Below are 26,404 nucleotides of genomic sequence, written 5' to 3'. Positions count from 1 at the left end.
TCAGCATATCTGTGCATGCATGGAAATGTGAGGGTTTGTTCTAATAATATTCATGAAAACAATGTCGTCAAACCAACATCCAAAACGTGCTAGCAGATTAGCGTGCTCTGTACGACAGAGCAAAGCGTTCTAGAGCTGAAAAGAAATGAGGAACAGCAGCATGAGCTGAATAAAATAAGGGAAAAGGAAGCGGGAGGAAAAAAAAGAGTGTAAGAGGCAGAAATCTGAGAGTTTAGAGCAAGAAATGGAAAAAAATCAAAGGGGGAAGAAAATTGGTTTACAATTGTTGTCTGTCCGCCATTATTCCGACTCTGACACACACACACACACACACACACACACACACACACACACACACACACACACACACACACACCGTGAGGTTGCAGCTGGCCCAGTTCCTTGTTTGAACTAACACGCTTGACTGAGGCCCATTTATTGATTGGCTGGTGTGCCAGACCTGAAGGACTCGTGGGGCTCGGACCCCCCCCCCCCCCCCCCAATTACTTCCCACGCATCACACACACACACATACACTCCCAGTCCTCTTTCCCTCCCCTTACTCCTGAGGAAGAACGGGAGCGAGTCAGAGAGGAGACGGCAGGCAGACAGACGGGACACACAGAGTGACCCGGAGAGGAGGGCATCCCGCAAACAAACACACACTCAGAACTGGAGTGATTGCCTCACACACTCTGAAAGATATGGAGCAAGATCTTTTATCTTGCAAGCTACTGGTGACAGCTCTTCTGATCCTGGTACTGTAATGTTTACTCTCTTTCTCTATTTTTATCCTAGGAAAGAAACATTTTCATTTATCTTTAGTCGGTACAATCACATGTGTTCTAACAGATTGCTTTACTGTGTAGGAGTGTGCATGCACGTATTTTCTGCTTAAGTGACGCTGTGCAGTAGAAATGCACTCTTCAGACCTTGGAGCCCTTTCAGCTTTAACAAGGCAGTTAATGTGACCTGCCTTGTGATTTCATTCCTGCTGAAAAGTCCCTGTGCCTCCTCTGTGTTTACGATCAGTCACAAAGTAGACTTGTCATGCAGGCTCAGGCCAGCAAGCTGTTTGTTAGGACTCCCTGTTGCATTACAGTGACTGCCGTGCTGCAGTATGAAGGTGGGTACGGTGGCGTGCCGCGTGGAGCCGACGACAAGGGATTCAGCAGATGTGCAAATATCATATGTCCTGCCGACTGAAACGGCCATCGTATGTATATTGACACAGTCTGCAAAAAAGGCACCAGAGTCTGGTTTCTTTCCCCTGTCGAGGAGTTTTCCATCTTCAAGGAAAATGTCCTTAGTCTCAGCTGCTGACAGGTGACTTAAATAGAATCTGCCCATCAGAATAACATAATATGGAGATCACTGGTCTTTTATCATGTGCTCATTTCCTCTCTTCCACTTGATGTGAAAACATTGGATGCGTGACAGCCACGGGGCCTTTTGTGGTCACATGTTTGCTCTGTTTTTCTCATCGTAAAAGAGCCAGAGAACAAATGTGTGTACCTTTCATGGCTTTGTTGTGTAAATGGGACTGCTACGGTGTGAATACAACCCCAGGGCAGGAGATGTTAGGAAGGCTCCAAGTCGATATCTGAGCCTTTTGATTATTGGATCCAAATCCCAGCAGGACGGCCCTCTGACTAGCGGAGCCTTGTGTTCCGCCGTCTTCCTTGAGAACAATAGCAGCACAGTCGGCCAAACAACCTCCTCATCTCCATCCCTCCGTCCCCTCATCTGTTCCCCTCCTCTGTCTTCACCAGCCTTGTTTTGCCTCGGGCTCTCTTGGCTTTGCAACACACAGCTCCCAGACGTAATTGAGTGCAAAATTCACTGATTGCTTTTCAAAGGAGAATTAAGGTAGTGTGCTAACCGGCTTCTCGGAGCTCAGCCTGTGTTTATTTACTGTGGATCCAAACATCAGAATATTTGGCCCATGCAGAAAGTCGCGCCGTTACGTATGTTTGGCTGGACGCTTCGTTGGCTGCATGTTTAGGTCTCACCGTTCCCCTCTGCTGTTCCTCAGGCGTCATCAGCACTGACAGCCATTTATATCAGTCCCCACGCACTGTTAATAATGTGAACCCACCACCCCACTCCGCAGCTAACAGCATGGCTGTTTTTGCTACCGTGACCCAAAGAAAATAATCGAGGTGGTATTAATACCTTGTATCTGCTTTCCTCTTAAATCCATTCATCTCTGTAGACGAAGCACAATGCCATGCTGTTGGGAAAAGGGGCCAAAGAAGTCAAAATAACTTTGCATATCCTGTGTTTTTCCTCTAAAATCTCAAGGCTGTGCATCTCAAATGCAAGGCTGGACATTTGCTCTAAACTATTTGTCAACTCAGTGGGCATAAATCCTTTTGAGAGCAGGTGTTACACATGCAGTTCTCTGCCTTATTCAGTCGGTTCAGGGTAAGTGGGTATGTTGTTCCTAAGATTTGGGATGTTTAGGTCGTTGTCAAAAACTCTGCGGGATGTGCAAACACAAACTGCCGTCGTGGTGTGAAGATCCCGTTCTGTCTAAAGCGCACAAAAGCTGCATTTTTGCAATCTTAAAATATTCTTTCATTGTTCACCAACACCAGAAAGACTGCCAGGTAACAAGTGTCCAGGTTATTGTAGAAAATTATAATTTTCTCTTATATTCATCTATTCCTTTTCACGGCCTGAAAGCCTCTGTTGAATGTCAGATTGTTTTATTGAATGTGTTGGCACCTCGAGTCTCTTAAACCACATTCCTGCTGCCATAGGAGGTGGATGAGTTGTCCCAGTGTTAGTTCCATGTTCCAAGTCTTTTCTTTCATTTTCCAGTTTTCATCCATTCAACAGGTATAGAAGCAGTTCTTTTGGCAGCTGTGAGTGGAATACCTCTGAGCTAAGCTGTCCTTGTTCTAGATCGCAGAAGCAATCTATTTTCCTTTTCACTCTGAATCCATAACGTGGCTCTCTGACTTCATTCAGTCAGACCAGCAAAGGGCATTGAGAAGAGCTAGGCAGGGAAGCCAAGACAAAGAAACATAACTCATATGGCGCAGAGGGTGATCCACATCAGATGACAGTGCCAGCCTCACAAATAAACACGTTCTTTAGAGCAAGGTGAGTCAGTCCAGTCAAATGTAATGTGAAAATACAAAAGGCCTTGAAAGGCAAAGAGGAGTTAGAAAAATCTAAGATAAAAGGGCGGAGAGGATCTTTATTTCTTGGCTTTCACTCTACATCGGAGATGCACATTGTCCTTGCAGTCGCAAAATTCATCTTCTCATAATATTGACGTTGGATCACACAGTAATATCCCTCCGTCTGCTGCCAAATACAGCACCATGCAATTAAGAGAGGGAGACACAAGTGAGGCCGAAGTTTATAGAGAGGACTAACATTTCATAATCTAAAGGATGACACAGACATTTGAGATATTCAAAGAGCTTTTGATTACTTCCCCTTGCAGTCTCTCTCATCCTGTCCTATGTGTTTCGTTTTCAGCAGCTCCTGGAATTTAGTTCGGACTCGCAGCTCTTTGTGTGTCCTGCAGGAGAATCTGTTTAAACCAAGAGGCCACAACTCATATGGCGGAGGAATATGCACACAGGGTGCTTCTATTGCAAAAGGGAAATAGGAACATAACTTACTTCACTTGTTAAATTTTTGGTTGGTCTTGTCAGAAATTAAGCAATATATAATAAAGACAAAATAGCATTGGTTTGAATGGATGAGGTGATAATAGTGAAAATGCAAACTGGAAATTGTTCAAGTGTATCCATGACAGATCGCTCGTGTGTAAATCTCAAGTCATGTCTCTTCTCCTGGTGTGTAGAGCTCACGGACGGCCCGATCAGAAGAGGACAGAGACACTCTGTGGGATGCCTGGGGCTCATGGAGTGAATGCTCCCGGACCTGTGGAGGAGGCGCTTCGTACTCCCTCAGACGATGCCTCAGTTCCAAGTAAGGCCGCCTCTTCTCCCCCTAAAGCCTGATGCATACTCTACATAGTGAAGCATTCCCACTGCATGGTACGGCATGACTCCACTCGGCTCTACTCGCTCTTTTTTTGGTTTTCCATAAGCAATAGCTGTGGATGGAACCTGGTAATTCTTTGGTACCATGGTCCAAGCGAGCTGAGCCAACACTAGAAGGTGGAGTTAAGAGCACTGATTGGTCAGAGAGTAGCGTCCCTTTCTCCGTGACGTCATCCAGAGGTTTCTGAAGAGACGACGTGAAGCTCAAAGTGGGCGGCACCGCCTGTCCAAGGATACCGCTCGCTCAGTACCACAGGTACTGCAGGCAAGGATAGAGTTCATAAGAAATAACTTAAGAAACAAACTACGTATCAGTACAATAACACAATGACCCTTTGAGTATTCTCAGCGATTCTCCTTTACTGGTAACATTTCTAATTGAACTTAAAAAAGTTAAAAAAATTGGTATTATAAGAACCAGAGACATACATTTATGAGTGCAGTGCTCACAGAACGATGTATTCAGAGATGCTTACATCATAGCAGTAAATTAATATTTCTAATTTCAAGTTAGAACCTCACTGACCTTGAGAGAAATGGAAACATTGCATTACCAATTTGTAAGCGCGTGTTCACACACTATCCGAGGTTATCTCCTCTTCTAAAGTGCAAAGTCCTGACTGGGGACTGCTTTCCATTAAAGTGCCAAATCACGGCTTTAGGATTCAAGAGGGAGGCTGGGGGGGAGTCCTTTTCTTTTGCTCACGGCAGTTCTGGCAAATAAATCCAGACAGCGTCTTTCATAGTGTGAGTAAATCTCACCAATCGCTCTATTCCCATGGGCTGTAATGAGAGTTCTCAAAACACATATGACTGTAATGTGACGCCCCGAGGGGTCGGCTGAGATCACCTGCCCATCCACCTCCTGCATCTGTCTAGACGACCATATGAGAATCAATCTTGAATTCATCAGTGACAATAAGGATCTGATTTTCAGTAATGACCCAAACATTTCTTTGCAAATCAAAGCATAACAATCATTGTCCCTTGCCAAAGTGCATGTCACTTGTAATAACTTTTTTTTTCTGTGATAGAGTTTGTGCTCTGCAAGCAATGAACCCACATTGGTTGGATTCCCACTGCTCATCATCTCGGCTTAAGTCTTGGGACGAACTGGAACTTGCACTTTGGACCTCTCGGTCCTTTCATCCCGGTGCCAAAGTCACCCGGTTGGTTAGGCTTTAAGCTAACCCTGTGGGCTTCAAGATTAAAGCTTGAGGCCAAGTGTACTGGGCAAAGTGGTCAATTACAAATGGATCTTTGGAGAAAGAGAGAAAAAATAGGAGAAAAATAAATGAAAAGGTATGTTTTCCATTGAAATGTTGACACATTTATAGACTGGGAAATAGCTGCAGGGTGACTTCACTGCATTCCTCTATTTTACAGTTCCCCGAATATATTGCTCTCTCACTAAAGGTAGCCAGTAATGCTGCCAAAGTCACCTCTGTTTCACTGTTTGGGGTTCAGGGGGAGCTCCAGCAGTGACAGGAGCAGCCAGTGAGATCATAAAACACAACTGTTCAAAGACAAAACAGTGCAGATCATACCTCAGGTCACAGGTGAGGTGTACCCGAAGCTGCTTCATAACCGTCTGTCTGCGCTGGTGCCAGCCTGAACAGCATGATTCTGTCAAAATCTCAAACTCCAAGAGCCAGACCCCCCATGTGCTGCTCTGTAAACACTGAGGTCTATGGCTTTTTGAGGAGTTCATTTAACGATATCAGCAGCGACCGTTTCTCTTTGCTTGCCCAGATTTCTTTGGTCAGGCACACCTCAGAACGCTACTGACTGTAAAAGCAATTGATGTGTTAAGAGGTGTTTGGGGTTTGAGCTTCATGTGGGATGTAGGTGGTGCAGACGTCCGAGTCAGGTATGTTTACAAACTCCTGTGTCCTTTGGCAGTAGCAGTATGGGGTTTGAGGAAATGGTGGGACCCTCCGTCCCGCCTCATCCCACCTCACCCTGCTGTTGCGTGGGAACGAGGGAGCAGTAGCGTGGAACCGGGTGGCAGATCAAACGGCCGTCATTAAAAAGCACAGCACAAGGCCCCTTGTGTGTGTGACTCTTTGGAAAGAGAGGCTGGAAACGGGCCTGCAACACCCTCCAAACCAATACCACTCCAACTCTCTGACCTTTAAACACACACACACACACACACACACACACACACACACACATGGACCTAATGCACAAGAGTCAGACAACCTCCCAATAGGGCAACTGCATACAGACTAAACACAGATCGCCTGGCCCTCATTAGTCCCTCCTACACTTCACTTGATCACAATCTCCATTATTAACAGCAGTATTTGAAGCAGTGTGGACGTATGGATTGAGTGTCATGGCAAGAGAAAGTGGCTCAGATTAGTCTTTCTTTGTCATTTATTTTAAATCAAAAAGAGGTCAGCCTTCACTTTGTTTAAATAATTGAAAGAGTCATGTGCTCCGTTATAGAGCTGCGACTATTAGTCGACCAATCGATCCGCCGATCGACAGAAAAAATTAATCATTAAAGTAAATCTTCATGTAACAATGTCTTCAAATGCTGTTTTCAGCCTCAAATATGGAGATGTCCTGCTTTTCTCGGTTTTAAATCATATTAAAGTGAATATCTTTGGGTTTTGGACGGACAGAACAAGACATTTAAAGACATCACATTGGACTTTCAGTGACTGGGATGGACATTTTCCAAACCTTTTGAAAGACCAGTCGATTAATATAGAACATAATTGGCAGATTATGTGATAAGGAAGGTAATCGTTAGTTGCAGCCCCCCCTCAGTGATGACCTTCCATCATCAGGAAAGAAAGGAGAGGAAAAAGTATGTAAGTGTTGCAAATAACTCCTCTGCGGATAAGGATGTTTTTACTCTTTATTGGGTCACGGATTTGCAGAAATTACAGACTGTGGCATTAAATAACGGTGGCATTTTGGAACTTCACCAAAGCCTTACCACAGCTGTGTTTAAAGACTATCTTTAAATGGTGTGGTAGTTAAAAGTGAATTTTCTCCGAGGGAATGACTTATTAAGTTGCTCTAATTAACTTGGGCCTGGCACCTTGATTATGTCTCGTCTACAGAATAGGGACCACCCTCTGCGATGCCTGAGCAGTGCTAAGAACAACCAGCGTCTCCACAGAGCCCAAGGGATCATCAAAGACTTTCATTCCATCTAATATTACCATTGTTGAGATATTTCAAACCTCCTTCACTACGATTCCCTGGGAACCTGAATGTCCGTATTAAGTTTTATTTCCAATCCATCTTGTGATTTTGGAGATATTTCACTGGATAAGTGAAAACTTTGATGTGGTGCAAGATGAAAAGTCAGGAGATCAATAAAGCACTTAGGATTCATCCTCCGGGCACCGAGGACATATTTTATAGCCGCAGAAACATCTCGCTTTTGTCAAAAATGTTGTACGGACTGTCGGAATTGTAGACAAAGGAAAGTCTTGCCTTTTCTCTTCTGTTGCTCAATCTTTCTAAACTTAATTTTCCCTTCTTCGATGGCCCGACTGCTCTCAATTTCCTAAATTGATCAATAGCAGAGCTCACAGCAAAAACACATTTCAGCCATTACAAACTCATGTGCCCACTCGCCTCAAGTGTATCAATATTATGGCAAAGGTTTCGGAGCACTGTTTGCAATTACTTTCAATCTAGCGGGAAGAGTTGATGACATGTATATGGACATTATGAGCCAAGGAAAGTTTACTGCATATCCAATATTATAAGAAGTTATTAATATGAATTTTTCATGGTTACAATAGATTTGAGTTGTTGTCTGAGGATGAGGTTATTGGCTCGCTATATGGTAGTTTAACTTAAGCGATCTCTTGTAGTCTTGTGTGTAGTTAACTGATGTAAAAACTATTTAGTTGTCTTCTGTGTGTATTTGGCAGAAACGAGCAGCTCATAATCTGTGAGTTATGTGTTTTATGCTCTGGTCGTTTTTTCCCTAACTTATGATGACGCCATGATGAATCCCCAGTCCGGCCCGACTTCTGCTTAGCCTTCACTTTGTAGTTTCCAAAGTCGAAAGGAAATGAAAAGGGAAATTCATTTTATTCCCTTTGCCTTTTTTTCTTTTAGTTTATATATTGCTCGTCTTTGCTACCTGCCTCTCGACTCTTAGAAAGGCTCTTGTTTGGGTCCAAGCCCCATGACCTGCTGTTTGGCTTGGCAGAGGGGACTGTCTGGAAACGTCACAGAGTCTAATGTTCTTGCCATGCCACACACTTCACATCCACTCCCCCCGCTCTCTGGAATAAGGCTGTAAAAATCGTCAAGCCCTCGTTCATCCATGAGTCCAAACTCTGCGATGTTGCCTTCAATCATGATTCCAGATTAGCTAAGGGACGGTGACACTGGAATTCCTCTTTAGTTCCCAAAACTCAGAAGAATATCCTTTGATTAGTTTCCACTGGGGGCTTGGATAATTGGCCTATCATAGTCACCATCAATGGTTTATCATCACTCGGCATCAAAGCACAAAGGAATCCTAATTTTCAATAAGTGGTGAGCTCCATAATTTGGGCACAGACATGGCAGAGTCGTGATCCAAACCGCTCCAATGTGTTCAGCAGACACAGCTCGAGGGTCCGACTGTGTGTGTAGCTCTGTTGATTTACAAAGCAATGATTGGACTGACCACTACACAAACACTAAGACAAATGAGAATTTAATATTATATTTTAGTATTTTCAGTACCTATAGACTCTGTTTTCCCAAGTTAAAAATGTTCCTCTTATCTAGATTTGTTTTGTTCCTCATTTATTTTACAAGTAGGTTATGCTAGTTTTGAAATCAATCAAAATGTGTTTTTTGCTAGATTGAATTCGCAAATCCCTTTTTCATCGTGTTCTCCTCACAAACGTGCACCCCAATGCATCATCACATTGTGTGAAGTCGTGTTTGTGGGTTCCCACATCATCACTGAAGAACCCTAAAAAACATTAAGAGTCACCAGTTGGATTTCCGGCTGCAGAGACGCAGACGATACACGTTGTTTTATCTTTCACCCCCAAAGCCAGTTCACCCACAAGTTCATTTTGTCTTCTGCAGGACCTGCGAAGGGCAGAATATCAAATATCGCACATGCAGTAATGTGGTAAGTTCATCAGCCTCATCTTTATGTCATGGATGTCTTTACAGCTCTCTTATAGAGATAAACTTGTGATTGAGAATTCAGTGTGTTGGAACTGTGAAAATGTTACCAAGGTGGTTTATGGTTAAGATGTGTTGGACGATTCCGTTGTTTGAGAGAAAGTAAGAAGTTCTTGCAGTCTTTCCCCACAAACACATTTGCAATAGTTTTAGGCTTTAACACAACTTATAGAATTGTGCTTATTCTTTTTGACCCTCAGGATTGCCCTCCAGATGCCGGTGATTTCCGTGACCAGCAGTGTTCAGCTCATGCAGACGTGCGGTACCAGGGTCAGTACCACGAGTGGCTTCCTGTGTATAATGACCCCGACAACCCCTGCGCCCTCAAGTGCAAAGCCAAGGGCTCGGGCCTCATGATGGACATGGCGCCCAAGGTGCTGGACGGGACGCGCTGCTACACCGAGTCCTTGGACATGTGTATCAGTGGAGCCTGCCAGGTAGGACAAAGAGTCGGCCATCGAGTTCATATTTATCCATCACAACACGCCACATAAAGACTTGTAGACTCACAATATTATGGAGACGAAATAGAGAAGTAATTTATTCCTTTAGCTTTATGTCACAGTTTTGGCACATTTACACAATTGTGGAGTCAATACCGCCAATAAATGTTATTTCAATCAATTGTTATTAACAAAATCTGGAAAATGCATCTTCCAGAGTGCAGTCTCATACAATGTAGATCAAATTGAAGTCAGTCTTGGAGAATATTATGACATATATGCAATGCATGTTAAGTATTTATGCAGCTTGATAGATTAAAATTGATTTAGGATTATTTTGATTTTTATGAGTATGAATTTTAAGGTTTTGAAGTTTAAGAGAGAATACAAATGGCAGCTATAATAGCTGTATAATAATAATAAAAGATATCTGCCCAAACTGTAAAGTCAGTGAAGGAAGTGCTGACACTTAATCTCTAAAACCTTGTCAAATTATGACCATATAAGGCCATACAAAGGAATGTATTTTTATATATATATACTGTATATTCCTGTCAACACAACAGTATATTAAATGGCTCACACACAAGTTGTGGCATTAAAGTGAATTTGGATGCAAGAGCCAACAAGTAACCCTCCACACAGCAGCTTGAGTTATAACACTAACGTCATGCCATCTGCTTCACTAATGAATCCCTAATGAGGATAGTTTAGAGAGATTGGGCTTTTGATTGACAGTCCAGGAAATACTTTTCAATGCTTTTTTTCCCCGGTTGAATGAAATGACGTCCCAAGGCGTTATGTGAGCATAGACTCTCTGAGCTTAGAATCACACTGCTTTGGGTTTTGTCTTACCGACAGAAATGGCTAGAACCTCCATCAATCAACTTTGGATGGTTGCAGATGATGTTTGATGAAAACGCATAATCAGTTGTTTCAGGCTATCTTAGAAATACATAAATTGTGGTATGAATATGGAAGAACCCTGAAGGTTGTTTGGATCATTTCATTATAACATTTACATGGTATGAAGGAAGACATTTAAAAGATCTAAAGAAACCAAAGGGAGTATTTTTACTGGGACTTTTCACACATTCATTTATGTATAATGTGTTTGTCTGTTTATTATAGATTGTAGGTTGTGATCATGAGTTGGGCAGCACAGCAAAGGAGGACAACTGCGGTGTCTGCAATGGAGATGGCTCATCCTGCAGACTGGTGCGAGGACACTACAAAACCCAGCATGCTTCAGGAAAAAGTAACAAATCTTTGCTTTAGTTTTTGTTTGTTTCATTTAAGATAATAAGCCCTGATAATGTCGTAATGATGTCATCAGGAGACTGCATTACAAACTGGGGTCATTACATTTGTAAGAGGTGGCCAAACAGGGAGGGTGAAATGAACGATGCTGTTGAGTTGCATTATGGGAAGTGTAGGCTCCAGTGATTTTGAGGCGAGTTATCTCTGCTGCTTTGATTTTAACATCTTTATTTTATTCACTCTCTCATAAGTCCCCTGAATTTATGGAAGTGCAATATTAAAATCACTGGAGTGCCCATTTTTAAAGCAAACTTTTTCTCTTGATTGTATTTGTATTGCTAGTAATTGTATTGTAATTAAGTATTAATTATAAACGTTATGCTGTTTTTCTCCCTCTGTCTTTGTCTCACTCCAGCTGAGGACACAGTTGTTGCCGTCCCCTACAAGAGTCGTCATGTGCGCCTCGTCCTGAAAGGCCCGGATCACTTGTGTAAGTCCTGGTAGGTCCAGGGTGCCCTTCCATCCAGAACAGTTCAACGTGATATTTATATTTGGCAGTGTTTCTTATTCCCAGATACCTGCACATTAAACACAAGTAGCGTGTGCTCCGGGAGTTTTCATTATATGTTATACTTACTTGACCTTTCTAATGAAAATCTCACCCAAAAAACAATCTGAAATCAACATTTTATTCTAAAATATATGACATTTTGGGCTCTCTTTTAAAGGCTGGTTTTAAAAGTGTCTCCGGGCAGAATATCCAGATATTTATTGCCCTGGCTCTGAGAAGGTGTAACGCTTCCAGCGAATCTCACTGGTGTCAAAGTACTGGCATCAAACTCCACACTGAATCAAATCGATAACAAATGTTCCATCTCTGTACCTATCCTGTGCTCCACTCTTAGTTTATAGATTGTTTCCTGAGCCAGGAAGAAAGAACTTTCTAAATGGACAGATTTTTTATTAAATATTTCCCCCGTTCTTCTCGACCAAGGGCACGTAAATTGTAACCATCTGTCTGCTGGTTGCTGCTTCCTGTGTTCCCTCGTTGTTTTTGTTCAAACGTCCTTTCTGGATTCACACAAGACTCTGTTAGGCCCGGGTTGAAGTGAGGTCAAACAGTGGAAGAGCTCACTGCAGCGCTGGCTGATGACCTAACCTATACTGTGACTGATATGTCCATTGTGCTTTCTGCTTTGTTTCTTCTGTAGATGTGGAGAGTAAGACACTACAAGGGGTTAAAGGTGAGCTTGTCTTGGATACATCAGCGCAGTACCACCTGGAGAACACCACCTTGGACTTCCAGAAACTTTCCGATAAGGAGATCCTGAGAATCACCGGCCCGCTCGGAGCCGACTTCACCGTCAAAGTAAGAACTTAAATATCTCGAATCAAGTGATTTAAAGTCAGTTCAGTTTTTAAGTGTTAATGACTTTAACATGGAGAGTGATAATAAATATCATGAGCAACAGACTTGGGTACAAAAATAATAATAATAATAATAATAATAATAATAATAATCATAACAAATTAAATAAATAGAAATAAAAATAAATGAATGCAAACAAAATAAAATAGAAACAGAAATATAGAAATAGAATTAATAAATAAGTAAATACAGCAAAAATGCAATTTACATTTAAAATTAAAAGAGAAGATTAACAAAACCATACTTTTCGAAAAGAAAAGGTATAATTGTTACGTGGTAACATTTCCTGCATCATCATCATCAACAACAAAAGAAAGAAAGACTAATATTTTTATTAACAATAGCTCAGTTTGCTTTGTGTAATAAGTAAGTTTTTCATAGAGACGAGTCCACAAAGATTTACACGTGATGAAATGTGTATTTTATTCATGGTGGAATGTCGGGGCTTGAAGAAGAATCGTTAAACATAAGTTTTACTTACAATCTGTGTTAATAACACTTCATAAATTCAGTGGTGGAGCAGAGGATTTTTTTACAAAGCCTACATTGTGTGTGTGTTTGTGTATGCGTGCTGACATAGGGGCCAGTGAGTGGACATTAAAAGTTATACTGGTAAACGCCTGTGAAAACTTCCCCCCTCATAAACACACAAGTCCGGATCGGACAATAAATAGGAATTCAGGAGACGGAAATCTGAGAAGCTATAAATGCATAATTTCTAATCTGTTACGAGGCAGATGGCCAATTCATATCGCAGCGCTGGAAACGGTTTGGACACGTGGAAAATCATATAAATAAGTTGCCAGACAGTCTCTCCGCTGTAAACACATGACTGTGAATGAGTTTGAGTTATATGTGTTGGTATAATCTGGCTTTGGGCTTTTCTTAATATAGTCGAGGTGTGAGGTAAGAAGAAATGTATAATATATAATAAAACACACACATTTCTGTAGATGCAGTCTGTGTTCTTGATCTGATATGTCACCCAGTGAGTGACGGATCACTCTGTTCTTGTAGGTGCAGTTTTCCAGTGGAGCGGACAGTGTGGTCCAGTACATCTACTACCAGCCCATCGTCCACCGCTGGAGAGAGACGGACTTCTTCCCGTGCTCCGTCACGTGTGGTGGAGGTAAGCGTGGAGTTACTGGACAAAGTACTAAGAAAGCTGAGGTTGTGGCACATTGTTTAATGTTGAGTTATTGCTCCACTAAATATGTTATTTCTTTGTCCGTAGGTTACCAGCTGACCTCAGCAGAGTGCTTTGACCTCCGGAGCGGCCGGGTGGTTGTGGATCAGTATTGCCATTATTACCCAGAGAACATCAAACCCAAACCCAAGCTGCAGGAGTGCAACATGGAGCCCTGCCTGGCCATGTGAGAGACCGGAGGAAGCGCTTTAATGTTTTTAACTCCATGTTTGTATAATTCTAAATCTTCTTTTTCTTAATTGATTTTGCCTTTTAGTGACGGTTACAAGCAAATTATGCCATATGACCTCTACCACCCCCTGCCACGGTACGTACACGCAGCTGTGAGGGCTAATAGAGTGCTGCAGGGAAACCTGATAATTCCTGCAGTGCTCTATGGAGACTCAACAACACACATTCTGCCACTTACTGTATCTGTGACTTCCTGACTAACCTTCTCTGATGTCAGATGGGAGAGCAGTCCTTGGACCGCCTGTTCCACCTCGTGCGGCGGAGGCATCCAGAGTCGCGCAGTATCCTGCGTGGAGGAAGACATGCAAGGCGTCATCACTCCCACGGAGGAGTGGAAATGTCTCTATTCCACAAAGACTGCTATCCTGCAGCCCTGTAACGCCTTCGACTGCCCCACCTGGCTGGCACAGGAGTGGTCTCCTGTAGGTGGCATTCTTCTATTTTACTAGTTATTATCTTTAGACAGTATACAGACCACGCTAAGCCTTTAAGTTCCTGTACTGGCTCCTAGAAACTCTCTTCATCAAATTACATATTTCGTTTTTTTCCATGAAAATCCCATCGTGCCTTAAAATGGGTCGATGTAACTCTAGACCTTTGCCTCGTTAAGTATGCGCATATCTACGAATATGCAAATGAGTCTGACTGAAACTGGTCGACACATGTTGGCTCGTACTCGCTGTGTCCCCAGGAGGAATGGATGGAACAGTGTCGGGCTTCAATATATGTTATTGGGTGAACTTTTCAAAACTGTGCTCTGTAAAATGTTTTTCTTCTTCTCTGAAAACCCCGTTTCAACGCAGCATTACACTAAAGATGTGGAAAGCTGCGCCATGCAAGCTGACAGATTGGTTTTTTATTTTAGGTATGTGACACATGAAGCCCTGTCTGACTCTGTTCCTGAGACTATCATTCGTATGCTCAGCCATGCCGTCGATTGCTTATTTCTCTTGTAGCACAACTTAACAAGTTTAAAAACTTGATTCTCAAGGGAGGGAGTCTTTAATTGATTACAGTTGTTCTTTTGCGAGGCGCTGTAAAGCATCACAAAACTAGAAATGTTGAGAAAGTTCAGCTGAAAATGCTTTAAGTAAACAAATGTGAAGAGATGTCTCTGTGTTCTGTAGCTCTTGGGAAGTCAAATACTAGCAAATGCTTAATTTGTCTGAGTGTGAATCACCTCAGTGGGGCTTAATTAACCCGTGGAGTTAGAAAACAGCATGATTAACTGCCTCCCAAAGAAACAAAAATAAACCTAGCGGACAGCCTGAGCTGTGATTTTGTCGTCTCTTCAGACATCAGAGTTCTCGATGTGACAGGAACACTTACATTGAAACACAACATCCCTGTGTGAGTCAGAATATCCCTGCTGAGGGGCCTTCATGGTGCACCACACATAACATACAGGGCTTTAATTAAAACCCAAAGTCAACAGCACATATTCTTCAACTCTTTCTTTGCCAAACTCAGTTTTTCAGTATCATCTAACACTCCTGGTCAGCTTATTGAACCATAAATATGCCGTACATCTCCGTCGTAGGGATCTACACAGGCACAAGCACAGGATGCAGTTCACTGAGCACATTCCTCCAGTGAACTTGCCTTTAAATGCTTGTTTTGGCAGTGGAAACACAAAGTTGAGTCCTGAGCAGAGCGCTGCAGGGATTGTAGAAGGTCTCATTACACATTACACATTTTCACACACACGTGTGTAAAAATGACCGTCAGTTAATCAGTGACTCCTCCTCCTGTCACCACCAGTGCACGGTGACCTGTGGTCAGGGTCTGCGCTACAGGGTGGTGTTGTGCATCGATCACAGAGGACTCCATGCTGGAGGCTGTAACCCCACCACCAAACCCCACATCAAGGAGGAGTGCCTGGTGACAGTGCCCTGTTATAAGTCCATAGGTGGGATATATTGTGGAACAATTGTTTTATTTGTCACGTTTTAAACACCAAGCTTTCACTGATTTCTAAAAATATAATTTCTCTTGTGATTTTGAACCTTTGTGTTATTTTCTTTAGATACGCTCCCAGTCGAGGCAAAACCCGTGTGGCATAAACAGGCCATCGAGCTGGACGAGGAGATCAGCGTCACTGAGGAACCAACGTGAGTAATACACACACACACACACACACACACACACACACACACACACACACACACACACACACACACACACACGAGTAATGCGCACAAAAAACAATAGAATAGAAGAAGAAGCAAAAGTCAGATACCAGATACAACAACAGGGTTCACCAGTGAGAGCGCAGGATTTACCTGGAGGTGAAATAGAAGTGGACGGGGCCTGGCACTGCCATGAAACCCCAACAGTGTCGTGGTTGTGTTCGTGTCAATGCCCATTTGCAATAACTTGGAGTCAATGTACGGCTGTAGCCCTGAATATGTTCCTGGCACTTTTCAAAATAAGTCTCTTTGTGCACCTGAGTAAACCAAATGTTTTCCTCCTCCGATGTCCTGCATATCAGTTGACTAATAAATCCTCTAAAGATGGACAGTGTTTGGACTCCACCCAGTGTCTTGCAGGACTTGTATTAGCGACCTTGTTAGCCAGTTGGAAACATCTGTTACTGTGACTTATCTGTGGAGCGAGACAGTGGGAGGCAGAACATATGATTTTTTTCTATTGCAAAGAAGGTCTTCTCTACAAAAGCACATAAATATCTCTGTATAATATGCAGGGATTCACAAGCCAACAGCAATATCTGCCTACCATATGGGGCCAGGTTACGGATGTGAGCGGAAAGAGAAGGACATTCTTGCGTTAGACTTATTGCACCTCCATTGCCAGGCCTCATGCGTGCCCCGAGCCACCGCTGTGCAACGGCTTGAAAAATGAAACCCATACATGTTTCACAGTTTGGCCAAAAGTGCTTTTTCACCACTGTGAGTAAATACGTTTTTTCCATTGATGGAACTTTAATTGATATGATTAGCGTGGGGCTTTGGCAGATATCACAAGAATGTGTTTTTTTCGTCCATGAATGAAATCCCGATTGTTTTTGAAGCGACAGATGTACTTTAACAACGTGTGAAGAGCAACATTTCTGTGGGTTCGCTTGTTGACTTTGCTGCTTGTGTTGAGTTCTAACTGCTGGTGATTCATTTGTTTGTCCAAAACACAACGAGTCCTCGAGCGCTCGTAAAGACACGACTCTGCTGCAATAATGAGCTTTTTATTGAGGCATCCTATGACACAGCAGGGGGCTCCTGTGTGGTGGTCCCACTGCTGCACCAGGCTGCCATGTTGGGACCTCTGAGATGTGTCTGATAATGTATGCTGTCGGAAACTCGGGGTTCCCACGCGTCCTTGAAAGTTTGTTAATTTGAGGGCGAAAAATCACAGCCTTGAAAGTTTTTGAAAATAGACAATTGGTCATTGAAAGTGCTTGAATTTATATATTTTGTGAAGAATATAAATTGAAGTTCTTTTACTTACTGTGTTCACACGTTCACTCTCTTTGTAACTGTTGGAGCTTCTGTAAAGCCGGCTGCTTCTCATTATACAAAGTGTCAGTGCTTGAAAAGACCTTGGATTTGTTGGAATTGGGCCTGGAAAGCCCTTGAATTTTATCTTTCAGAAGGTTATTTCTACCAATCATATTCCCATCTTGAATGAAATGAAGGCTGAGTTATTTTATTTTTTTACAGTGAACATTAGGGCTGCACGAATAATTGTTGAAAGATTGCAATCTCGATTGAGACATGCACTCAGTTGCTTTGGAGAGTTGCATATTTAGAACGATTGCTCATAATCTGCTGCGACTTCAAGGCTGCCGGGCTCTTCCTCAACCTGCAACTTCACTTACACTCAACCAATCACAAAGCTGTCTGTGAGGTCAGGCTGGGTCGGGGGGGTTGGACACAAGCCTTTATCTTATTTAATGTTTGATGTTCTACTCTACTCATCTCACACAATGTGTCTGTTGATACTTGATCTTAAATGTGATTCTCATTTGATAAAGAATCGTGCAGCTCTGGTTAACACCAGTGAGCTGCAGAGACAAGCTAGTCTTCTGATGTGGGTGTGGAAATTACAAATCACTTTGCTGATACAACTGATGTTTTGTGAAGAATATCTGGTGGCGAGCTCAGCTCTGAAAAGGATGGCTGCTGTAAGCCACTCTGTGTTCATGATCAGCTGGGGGACACGAGAAGAAGGAGTACAGACTATAACACCCTTGTGCCATGGAAAGGTAGAAAGATCTGATGAAATGTCTTTAAACCCTTCACCCCCCCATGTTGAATGTCCAGTTAACTTTATTTGTTTCCAGTAGCTCCACAGTTGCTTGTAGATCTGAACATCATTGACTTATTATAGACGTTCTGCAAAACAGGAAGTAGATTTCTTCTTCTTGATCCTCAAAAGAACTACACTTTTAATGTTGCCCAACCTGAAAATGAAGGTTGAAGGATTCAAACATCTTTCTGTCTCACACTTTCCAGTTGTATTGTTTCCTTCACACTCTCTGAACGCTCGTGAGTCTGTTCAGTTTCTGGGCTGGAGCTCTCACCCTCCCTCGACAGGCCTTCAGGCCTTCGTGAAGTATTTCCTTCTCTGATCCGTTCTTTAAGACGAGGAAAGATGCACATGAAAGCCGTTTATCCAAGAATGGCTGATCCTAATGCTTCACAGCTGTTTAATTACCCACAGCAGGACTGGATTTCATAAATACTCAGTGGCTTTATGAATTTAGAAGTAAATGACGGATTGCACAAAAAACTGTGACTTTGTGTCTGACTACTTTCAAGTCTGCTGGTTTGTTTGTTCTTATAGAACTACCTTTACAAGACTGTTTGCATAGGTATGTGGTATAAACTAAATAAACACATAGTTTATATTTGTATATGTGAGATTAATCTTCCCGTTTGTGTTCTCTCACACCCTCTGTCTCTCCTCTGCAGCTTCATCCCTGGTCCCTGGCAGCACTGCAGCAGAACCTGCGGCGCCGGGACTCAGCGACGGACCGTCAAGTGCCAAGTTTTGCTGTCCTTCTCCCAGAGTGTTGCTGACCTGCCCGATGACGAGTGTGAGGGGGTGAAACCTGCTACGAGTCAGCCCTGCTACCGTACTCCCTGCTCTGGTGCATCAGGCCAAGGAAAAGGAAGAGAAGAGGAGGAGCAGGAAGAGGAGGAGGAGGAGACACCTGAAAGAGAGGAGCTGCACGACTGGGAGTATGAGGGCTTCACGGAGTGTTCGGAGAGTTGTGGGGGAGGTATGGATCATTACTGACCGTCTTAATATGAGAAGGTAAAGAAATGCAAAGTTGACAGAGCAGCATTTCCATCTGTAGAGCCAAAAGGCTAAAAAGAAAAGAGCAGATAAAAAAATCCTGACTGGATGACTAAAGCCATGCCAGTGTAAAAGTAAGTTAAGTGATATGAAATGATAACGGATGGAGGTTTGATCCTAAAGGTCATACGTCACTGACAGAAACAGCTCTTCTAAACATCCTGCCAACATTCGTTGAAGCAACTTTAATCTCCCCACTTCCACATCCAGGCCTGTAGGCCTCAACTGTGTGCACGAGTGTGCATGTGTGACTTCTGCACATGGGCGTAGGCTTTTGTCAAGGTCTGTGTGTGCTCACCCAAACCCAACAAACTCGCATTCAGGGATGATTACAGAGCAGTATCGGATGTCACATACACACCCTGAGGGCCGTGCTCCTGTGGACCATCACACCACTGGCGTTTGAAGTACACGCCTCACTGTTATTGTCCCCAACATTCGAAGCCGACTCAGTGATTTATCTTGCGTTGCTTTTAACATGACCTGACATCACACCCTTAAAGTTTATCCACAGATCAGAGCAGAGATAAAGCAGGCCGCTGTACTGTGATGATGTTCATTGTGCTCCATGATGGGACACTGCTTGCTTTCATTGAGGGGCCTAATGCTGCGCCCCGAGCAATACTTGCACAAGTTTGACTGCTGAATCATTTGTGTTTATCCACGTTACTCCGCGCGGCTGATTAATCTCGTTTACTGCAGTGATACTAACCACAAATACACAGATTTTGCTTTAATTTAATTGCAGTAATCAGATCTAAAGGATGCTGAAAGAACTGATTAAAAGTCTGATTTGATGCTTTGTCAGTTAGGGTCAGGGTTAGATCGATAGGGGCTCAGAATAACGTCCTCTAATTTAGGCATAAATACTTTGTATACAGTGTGTATATATATATATATATATATATATATATATATATATATATATATATATACATATATATATATATATATATATACATATATACATATATATATATATATATACATATATATATATATATATATATATACATATATATATATATATATATACATATACATATATATATATATATATATATATATACATATATATATATATATATATACATATATATATATATATATATATATACATATATATATATATATATATATACATATATAATTATGTAATATACATTTTTGGCCTTCATTCTAAGGATATGTACTACAGCGAGTATATTAACATATAAACAGACTTATGATTGAACCCTGCACATTAGCTCATGTTTATTTCGGACACCTTATGATTGCTTGCTGCTGTGTCATCTCAGGCGTGCAGGAGGCTGTGGTCATCTGCCTGAACAAGCAGACCAGAGAGGCAGCGGAGCAGAGTCTGTGTGTGAGCTCCCGTCGGCCCCCGCAACTCCTGCAGGACTGCAGAACTCAGCCCTGCCCACCCAGGTAAGTTACAACACAGACGTACATCATTATCATTCAGACTTTGTTTAAAATGGTTTGTGCCTGAACATTTAAAACACACTTGATTGATTGATGCAGTAAAACTGAGGGGGAAATGTGTTTTTGGCTGCATTCAAGAAGAAAGTATTAATTAAAAACAGGACTGAAATCTGGCTTTGCTCTTTATCAGTTTGCCAAGACTGTAACCCAGAAAAATGTGCAATATAGAGAGCTGGGACATTCGTGTACCGTTTCCCAGAGCCCTGATGCATCCCTGCGTCCTACACCTGGAACTGCTTAACTTTCAAACGATCTAAAAACACAGATGACACGAGTTGAATCAATTCATCTCTACTAATCACTGGTTGTGTACAAAAGAGATTCAAATCCCTCTAATCCACGACATTATCCCTTTCAGTTTAAACCACACGGGCCAATTAAATCACCATTTAGGCCACTTGGGTGCAAGTGATACTGAAGCAGAATGACAGAGATGGATGATTGTATCAATGATAGCAGGAAATGAAGCCAGAGGGACGGCTTGTGGAATCAGAATAAAACATAAAATAGTCGCTGGTGTTGAGACCTGCTCGGCCGACATGATGAATGTCAGGCAGTCACCAAACACATACAGATTCATCTGGTTATCAGGAATGTTATTGGAAGATTAAATGGAAATCAAATTATTATTAGTTTACAGAACAAAGTTGACATTTTGACCTTTAGAAATGGAAGAGATTTATCCTCTGAGGAGTATCAATGTGCTCAACATGGTGATCTATGACAGGTTGCTATTTCTCGATGAATGTAGATGTAACCTCCACTATTAAAGGTTTTAGTCCAAGCTGGGTTTTTTACATTTATCCAACTATCATCCATCGGGCATCAATTTGGAAAACAGTGGATGAACAATAAGCACACAACATTCACACAAAATGAAATACCTGAATGGTTGAACAGCATAATGGATGTTTAATATAACTGAGCCATGGCTAAGCGGTGAGTGGATTTTGCGGTAGGCCACACGTTTCAAGTTAACACGAGCGCAGTGTCGGTGTTCCACCTCTCGCACTCTTGTCAGAAAACCCAGAGGCTTGCAGCCTGCCCTCGCCTGTTTTTCCAGGCCTTGAGTCTTGTTTTCAGGCACAACAAACGCTGTATTGGACTTGTTTCCTTTGGCCCTTTACTCCCTCCCTGAGGCCTCCTCACCCTCACATATTAAGCTACACTCTTTGGATACTGTTCCCTCTGAAGGGAAACAGCCATAGGATTTGGCTTTGAGTATAGTACCGATCCAGAAACAAGCCTCATTCCCAATTCTCCACAGTCCCTGGACCCTTGAGTAAATATGAATAGTTTTGAAAATTCACCTAATCTGTCAAGCAAGAAGTAAAATCGCTGCCATCTTGTTCAAAGCCAAAGCTTTTCGATGCCTTTTTAAAAGCATAGTGACGAAGACACATGCCACAGCATGATTGAATAAAAGTGCTCGGGAAACTTTGATGCTGGATTCATCTTCCTGAATGAAAATGTGTTGGATAACAAAAAGAATATTGGCACACAGAGGTCATTGGGCAAGTGAAGAATTTATGCCGTAGGGATTTCTCAAATATCACTAAATTCAGTGGGAGATTTAATGTTTCTTTGCCAGGATCTGGCCCCATGAATCACTATTTTCGCTTTCACTCGTATTCACTTTCATGAATTTGCACATTCATAAGACTGCAAGAGAGTCCTCTCATGGGATCAAGTGAAAACATCAAGCACTCTGACTCCATATGCATGTACACAAAAAATAATGTATGTTGATAGAGAGTTGATATCAAATTCTAAACTAACCCGTGTGTAGTTAACGAGCAAATTCAGGTGAAACTCAAAATAGAAGTGGTGTTCAGCTGGACCATGACGGACAGTAGTTTGACGCTGAACGTTGTGTTCGCAGGTGGGAGACAGGAGAGTGGAGTTCATGCTCTGCTACCTGTGGGGTTGGTCTGATGACCCGCACTGTGGCGTGCACTCACCGGCCCTCTCGTAACAGCAACCGTACCGAGGTTTTGAGGGATGAAGACTGTCAGAGCCCCAAGCCCAGCCCTGTCCAAGCCTGCAACCGCTTTGACTGCCCTCCTATGTGGGACACACGTGCCTGGGGACAGGTAAAGTATCCTACTTATACCTCTTTCTCCAAAATGAACACATAGGCCTATATGCAGGTTTTTTTAAATGCGGGAAAACACCCAAAAATAGGCGATAGACTCCTTTCCCATTGCCAGTAGACGAGTATGCTTTTCTGGGGGGGTTTTCTGGCGTGTAACGTTTGACGCCAGGAATGCGCCGGGCAGCATAGTAAACAGTACTTCTTTTTTTATATGTTATTTATTCAGTCTCTCTTTCAAACTCTCAAACCAGAGTTGTATTTCTTTCTGTCGAATGAATGAAGTGTTTTTTATGACGATCAGCGACGTATAATTACTGTTTCTGTCAATGGAGTCAGCTTTGTGGAGAGCATATTATTGTATGCTTTGTACGTTAATAAATGATATAATAGTCCAAATCCTCCTTGATTGCATTTATTATATGTTTTTGAGAAAGGGTAAAAAATTATCGTTTCTATCCAGGTGTCATGTTTCCATACTGCCGATAAATACCATGACTACTGCAGTCATGTGTCCCGAGAATGAAAAATGACAAAAGCCAGATGTTGTTGGGTGTCAGTGGCTTTTTTGTCCAGTGGGAAAGGAACGCTTTAGGAAGTTCACCATCATAACTGCCTGGCACGGCAATTAGACTGAAGCTCCTAATGCTAATGTGACCCCCGGCACATCTGTATTTTTGTAGTGCTCCCAGAGCTGTGGTGGTGGATTTCAAAGGAGGCAGGTTCTGTGCAAACAGCGGCTGGCAGATGGCAGCATCCTGGAGCTGCCTGACACCTTCTGCCCTTCCAAGAGCCCCGCAAACCAGCAGCCCTGTGCCAAGCAGGAGTGCCCCCCTCTGTGGGTCACAACGGACTGGTCCCAGGTAGACTTTCCTCAACGTACCAACCTACCTTTTTAAAGTGGTGAAATGTAATTGTAATGCCATACGTACAGTATACAGGGTATTACAAAATCTGTTTTATTTGTCCAGTGTTCAGTGACCTGTGGAAATGGCATTCAGAGACTACAGGCAGTCTGCAGAAGACAAGGGGAAGCTCGGGGACATTCGACCGTAGACCCTGAGAGCTGTTCTCAGGTGGCCCGGCAGACCAAGGTCCGACCGTGCTCCCTCAGGCTTTGTGAGAGTAAGAGACCCTCAGTTTGTCTGTATTTCGTTGGCCTGTACAGTTATAGGGGATAAACTGCTACAGACGATAATCTATTTACCTGTCATCTTTGTTTCACTAGACTCTGTTAAGCCTGATCCCACCATACTGGCCCAGAAGAAGGTGTATATCCAGTGGAGGAAGGGCAAAAGGTTACAGTTGGTAGTGGGGGGCTACGCCTACCTGCTCCCCTGGACAACAGTAGTCCTTCGCTGCCCAACCCGACACTTCCGCAAGGGCCACATTCGCTGGTTGAAGGAAGGAAAGCCCTTGGTCGGCCTCCCACATCTCTCCATAACATCACCGGGATATGTGAAGATTCAGCAGCTTCGGGTATCTGATGCCGGGATATACACATGCGTCGCCGGTCAGGCAAAAGAACATTTTGTCCTACAGATCATCGGCAGCAAGCAGAAGCTCTCTGCTCCGGAGTCATGGCTCCTCGCAGGTGGACAACAAACTGGTCAGACAGACGTGGCCGCAACAAGAGAAAGATTTCAGGAGCTACCCATCCCCCTCAACCAATACGACAACATCGTTGAGCATTTGCTCGAACTCAAAGGCTCTCTCCAAGATGAAAAAGACACCGCTGATAAGACACACTCCAGTGAAAAGAACCGGTCGACCCTGGAGGATGAGAGAGCAAACTCAGAACTGTCAAGCCTGCTCGTACTCATCGCCGATACCCACAGGCTGGATGAGATCATGCACAACCTCTCTGAAGGCCTCGGAGGACAATGGGGAGAACAACTCATCGCACAGTTGCTCAGTGAGCTCACCATGACACAAGGTGAAACCAATGAGTCTACCCTTCATCCCCCGGAAAGTGCAGAATCCTCTACACAAGGGCCCCTGCTTTATAAACCGAACATCAAAGCCCACACGTCCAGGCCAAGAAGCCCGGTGCTAATCCAACGGCCCAGGAAGGTCGGAGCGGTGGCGTCGTCTGAAATGATGGTTCAAGTGGGAGCGCCAGCTGTGCTGCAGAAACACATTGCAAGTTTGGAGCTGAGGTGTGAGGCACTGGGGAACCCCGAACCATCCCTGACATGGACAAAGAATGGGAAAGGGTTGCACTACAACAGCAGGTAAGAAGCTTTTGTGCGACAGGCGTCAACAAAACTGCAGATTCTGTTGTGTAAAAGCAGCTGATTCAGTGGGTGCGTTGTCTTTGTGTTGGCAGAGTAGGCCTGTTGTCCCCCGGCTCACTGAGGATCCAGTCTCCAAGCAAAGTGGACGAGGGTCTGTACACGTGCACTGCCAGGAACCGGCTCGGAACTACATCTCTCTCGTCGTGGCTGCAGATTACAGGTAAGAAAAGTCGTTTGAATAAACTGCTAATGGTCAGTTTAAGATCTTTTTATGGATTTAAGTAATTGCAAAAAAAGAAGAAGAAGTTTACCAGCTTTAAATACATTTTGAATATTACAGTTGCCAAGGTGACACAACACCGACCCAAGATTTTTTGAAGTGTTCAATGGAAATTGTTGTTTTCTATCGTTACATTATGGAGTTAGATCCACGTTAGCTTATCGTAGCATGAAGACTGGAAAAGGGGGAAAAATAACCAGCAGCTCCTTAAGTGTCATGAAGCTTCAGTGAAGTTCTGTGTGAGATGTTCTGTAATGTGTGTTGTTCTGTTGTGGTTCTGGCTTAGAAACTGTTCAACTGAAATACACACACACAGGCATAGCCATAGCCCCAGACATACAGTAAGCTTCCACATACCCTGGTGGCTCATCATGCTCAGTCAGTGATGAGGAATGTCCAGAGCGTGCCACAGCGCAGGTCATCTCCGAACTGTCATTCGTCTCCTCGGCGCGTGATCAGTCGCGACCTCGCTCCATTTTAATCAAAGCACCACCACCGCCGGCTTTCCTGATGCTCCGGCACTTTTTCTCCCCATATGACAACAATTAGAGGTTCCAGGCAATGTTACAAAGAAGATTAAGTGGGTGCACCCCATTCGCCTGATCTAAACAGAGGATAAAGGGGCTTAAAGGTGCTGAAATATGTCCAAACTGCATTTCAGAGACCTTAGGGAGCGCCTTGGTGGCTGCGTGGTTACATGTACATACCTTTTCTTTCTGTGGGATGTTTTCACCTCATTTTACTTGATCTTGATGCCTTTATAACTCACTACACATCAGGACTGTTAGTTTCTACCAGACATTACAAGCATCTTCAGCTACATACAGTTATATAGGGTGTGTACATATGGTGTGTATACAGTATATGGTGTGTAAATACGGTGTGTATATATCTCTCTTCTTTTCATTTCTGCAGTATCCAAGAGCACAACAATGTAGTTTTAAAATTCTGTTTTCAGGTAGCAAAGGAAGAAGCTGTGTTCAGACTAATGTCATGGGACCAAACGGCTCTGTTTGCTCTGAGAGGAGTAACAGCAGCCAGTCAGCTGAGCTGTGCCATGGACAAGTCTGCCCCCTCAGGTACCTTGCTACTACTACATGTTTGTCATGTTTGAGAAGACCAGCTCCCAATTTCTCCTTTATTTGCATTCAAAACTTCTACATGTGTCCTAAAGTGCCCGGTCATTTCTGTGTGCATGCATCTGTTCATGCAACTTTTCAAAAGGGA

At 43.1% G+C, this 26,404-nt stretch overlaps 1 protein-coding gene across 5 annotated transcripts in view; it reads left to right on the top strand.

Annotated features, from left to right (window-relative positions):
• The window catches only part of adamtsl3 (ADAMTS-like 3), a 115,509-nt gene that overhangs the window by 85,579 nt on the left and 3,526 nt on the right, over nucleotides 1–26,404 (top strand). For 4 of the 5 annotated variants that reach the window (XM_029454702.1, XM_029454703.1, XM_029454701.1 and 1 more), the window contains 20 exons: nucleotides 3,827–3,954; nucleotides 9,096–9,141; nucleotides 9,398–9,634; nucleotides 10,772–10,898; nucleotides 11,316–11,390; nucleotides 12,112–12,269; nucleotides 13,347–13,458; nucleotides 13,564–13,702; nucleotides 13,793–13,843; nucleotides 13,985–14,189; nucleotides 15,529–15,676; nucleotides 15,794–15,878; nucleotides 18,696–19,006; nucleotides 20,382–20,511; nucleotides 22,451–22,661; nucleotides 23,344–23,523; nucleotides 23,632–23,785; nucleotides 23,889–24,894; nucleotides 24,990–25,117; nucleotides 26,136–26,256. In XM_029454702.1, coding sequence (XP_029310562.1) covers nucleotides 3,827–3,954; nucleotides 9,096–9,141; nucleotides 9,398–9,634; nucleotides 10,772–10,898; nucleotides 11,316–11,390; nucleotides 12,112–12,269; nucleotides 13,347–13,458; nucleotides 13,564–13,702; nucleotides 13,793–13,843; nucleotides 13,985–14,189; nucleotides 15,529–15,676; nucleotides 15,794–15,878; nucleotides 18,696–19,006; nucleotides 20,382–20,511; nucleotides 22,451–22,661; nucleotides 23,344–23,523; nucleotides 23,632–23,785; nucleotides 23,889–24,894; nucleotides 24,990–25,117; nucleotides 26,136–26,256 — 3,752 coding nt within the window. The remainder of the gene's footprint in view (nucleotides 1–3,826; nucleotides 3,955–9,095; nucleotides 9,142–9,397; nucleotides 9,635–10,771; nucleotides 10,899–11,315; nucleotides 11,391–12,111; nucleotides 12,270–13,346; nucleotides 13,459–13,563; nucleotides 13,703–13,792; nucleotides 13,844–13,984; nucleotides 14,190–15,528; nucleotides 15,677–15,793; nucleotides 15,879–18,695; nucleotides 19,007–20,381; nucleotides 20,512–22,450; nucleotides 22,662–23,343; nucleotides 23,524–23,631; nucleotides 23,786–23,888; nucleotides 24,895–24,989; nucleotides 25,118–26,135; nucleotides 26,257–26,404) is intronic. The other variant, XM_029454705.1, reaches the window with a different exon arrangement.

This window comes from Cottoperca gobio, chromosome 18 (genome assembly GCF_900634415.1).
Source record: "Cottoperca gobio chromosome 18, fCotGob3.1, whole genome shotgun sequence".
Taxonomy (NCBI): Eukaryota; Metazoa; Chordata; class Actinopteri; order Perciformes; family Bovichtidae; genus Cottoperca; species Cottoperca gobio.
The sequence above is the reverse complement of the archived record's forward strand: the minus strand, read 5'-3'. Positions and strand labels throughout refer to the sequence as shown.